The sequence below is a fragment of the Dendroctonus ponderosae genome, unplaced genomic scaffold, assembly GCF_020466585.1.
Source record: "Dendroctonus ponderosae isolate FM_Combo_2020 unplaced genomic scaffold, Dpon_F_20191213v2 Dpon_F_20191213_7, whole genome shotgun sequence".
Classification (NCBI taxonomy): domain Eukaryota; kingdom Metazoa; phylum Arthropoda; class Insecta; order Coleoptera; family Curculionidae; genus Dendroctonus; species Dendroctonus ponderosae.
The window spans coordinates 4,267,883-4,269,858 of record NW_026018916.1 but is presented as its reverse complement, the minus strand read 5'-3'; the positions used below and the strand labels follow the sequence as shown (position 1 = coordinate 4,269,858).

At 40.8% G+C, this 1,976-nt stretch overlaps 1 protein-coding gene across 1 annotated transcript in view; it reads right to left on the bottom strand.

Moving 5' to 3' along the window:
- LOC109537732 (hemocytin) overlaps positions 1-1,976 on the bottom strand; it is a 31,766-nt gene that overhangs the window by 16,769 nt on the left and 13,021 nt on the right. The window contains exons 25-28 of the mRNA XM_048668278.1: positions 1,210-1,386; positions 979-1,157; positions 720-916; positions 455-666 (exon numbers count right to left, since the gene is read on the bottom strand). Of these exons, the coding sequence (XP_048524235.1) occupies positions 455-666; positions 720-916; positions 979-1,157; positions 1,210-1,386 (765 nt within the window). The remainder of the gene's footprint in view (positions 1-454; positions 667-719; positions 917-978; positions 1,158-1,209; positions 1,387-1,976) is intronic.

Below are 1,976 nucleotides of genomic sequence, written 5' to 3'. Positions count from 1 at the left end.
TGTGAATAAACTAATAAGAGGAAATAAAGTATCGTTTTTCTTTCGTTACATATATGTATGTATATTCCCTGAACATACCATATACATTCACTGAATATACACATGTACATTCACTGAACATACCATGTACAGTCCCAGAACATACCATGAACATACAGTGTAATAACTCTGACAGATTCCTGGGACATGCATGGAATGTTCATAATGTAACTCATGTACGTCCCAGGAATATGCATGGACGTCACATGATGTTCCAGGTATATTCTGGAAATATCATTTTGCTATGTGGGAGTGGGCGAGAGGATCGAAAATCTTTATGAGTTTCTTTGCTCGCTGCCAATCTTGTATACATAGAATTCCGGATTACTCCTGTTCTTCCAGTGGGGTTTTAATGTATTTCTACTATTCCTAGTTGGAGACTCAAAAACTCGCTCAAAATGGCACCAAAACTCACCTGCATATCAAACCCTTCTCCAAGCTGCACTCAACGTCCAAACCCAGCTCCTTGACCTGGCGTCCATCCACCGTCAAGCATTCAATGGAAACCATGTGGTTTGCGTCGCATTTGCTCGCGTTCTTCCTCATGTTGTTCAGTATTATTTCCATCGGCAGCGGCTCCACTTCCTGCAGCTTCACCTTCTCCTTCCCGCTGTTCTTCAGCGCTTTCTGCAATTGGAGTGTTGTAACAAGCAGGCAGGGAAATAGCGCGGATTAAATGCCTTATCCTGGTTGATCCAGTCGGTCCATCCGCTGACGCACTGAATATCCTGCTCGTGCTGCAGAGTGGTGAGAGTGGGAGGCTCGGTGGGCATGCACGTTTGGCCTTTGCAAATTTTTTCGCCCCGCGAACAGAAGCAGGAGTGGCAGTCGTCTTCCTCCATGAGGTCGCCTTCGTAGTACGTGACCCCATCTAACTCTGGACCTCCAAAGAGTAAGTTCCCAGTTCCCCGCCCTCTCTCTTTCCCCAGATTCACTCACCCATGCAGACTGGGTTGCAGGTATTCCTAGGCACGCACTCGGCATACGACTCGTTCAAGTAGACGAAATCGGGAGGGCAAACTTTCGGGCTGCACCCCTCTACACATGCGTCCTCACTGCAGCTCTTGGTCAGCTTACTGTTAGTCATCAGGTTGTCGCAGGTTTCAAAGGGGCAGGCGCTGAAGAACCCCATCTTTAGCCACAAATTATCAGTTTCCAAGTGAACCCTACCTGATACAGGGCTTGTACAAGGAGCACCTCCGGTCGCATTGCATGGGGCACAAGAGCTGGCTTCTCCAATTCACTGGGGCGCCCCTGTTGTTGCATTCTTGGGCATATGCGGCCAGCGCTGTGCACAGACATTCACAGTCTCCTCCTTGGTCACAAGCGCAAGCATCGAACACGCATCTAGGGGAGAACATTTAAGTTATCCTTGGCGCGTTCTGTATATGTCCCAGATAGCACACGAATATTACAGTAATATTTTTTTGCAATTTTTAATATAGGTTGAAGCGACAGATTCTTGAATATTATAACAATATTTCTTTGACATTTAAATCAGATATTTACAAAATATTTTTTTTGCAATATTTAATATAGGTTGACGCGACAGATTCTTATATATTACATTTACAAAAAAATATTTCTTGTAAATATTTATTTGACATTTAAATCAAATATTTATGGCATATTTGTTTTAAATATATATTTGGCATTTAAATCAGATATTTAAGAAATATTTTTTTTGCAATCTTTCATGTAGGTCTTAATTTATTCTTAATTTATGTGCTTCATGTTAATTAAGTATTAGAAACAAATATTTTTGAAATAACATTTAAAAAATATTTTCTTTTGCTCTGAAATGTTTTCTATTCATTTACCAATGAAAATTGAAGTATTATGTTCTAAAGTTTGTTCCCACTTATTAAAATAATATATTAGTAACTTTTTGCGTGTTAGTGGTGTTATATATAGGCACAAAAAGTATTACGTACTAA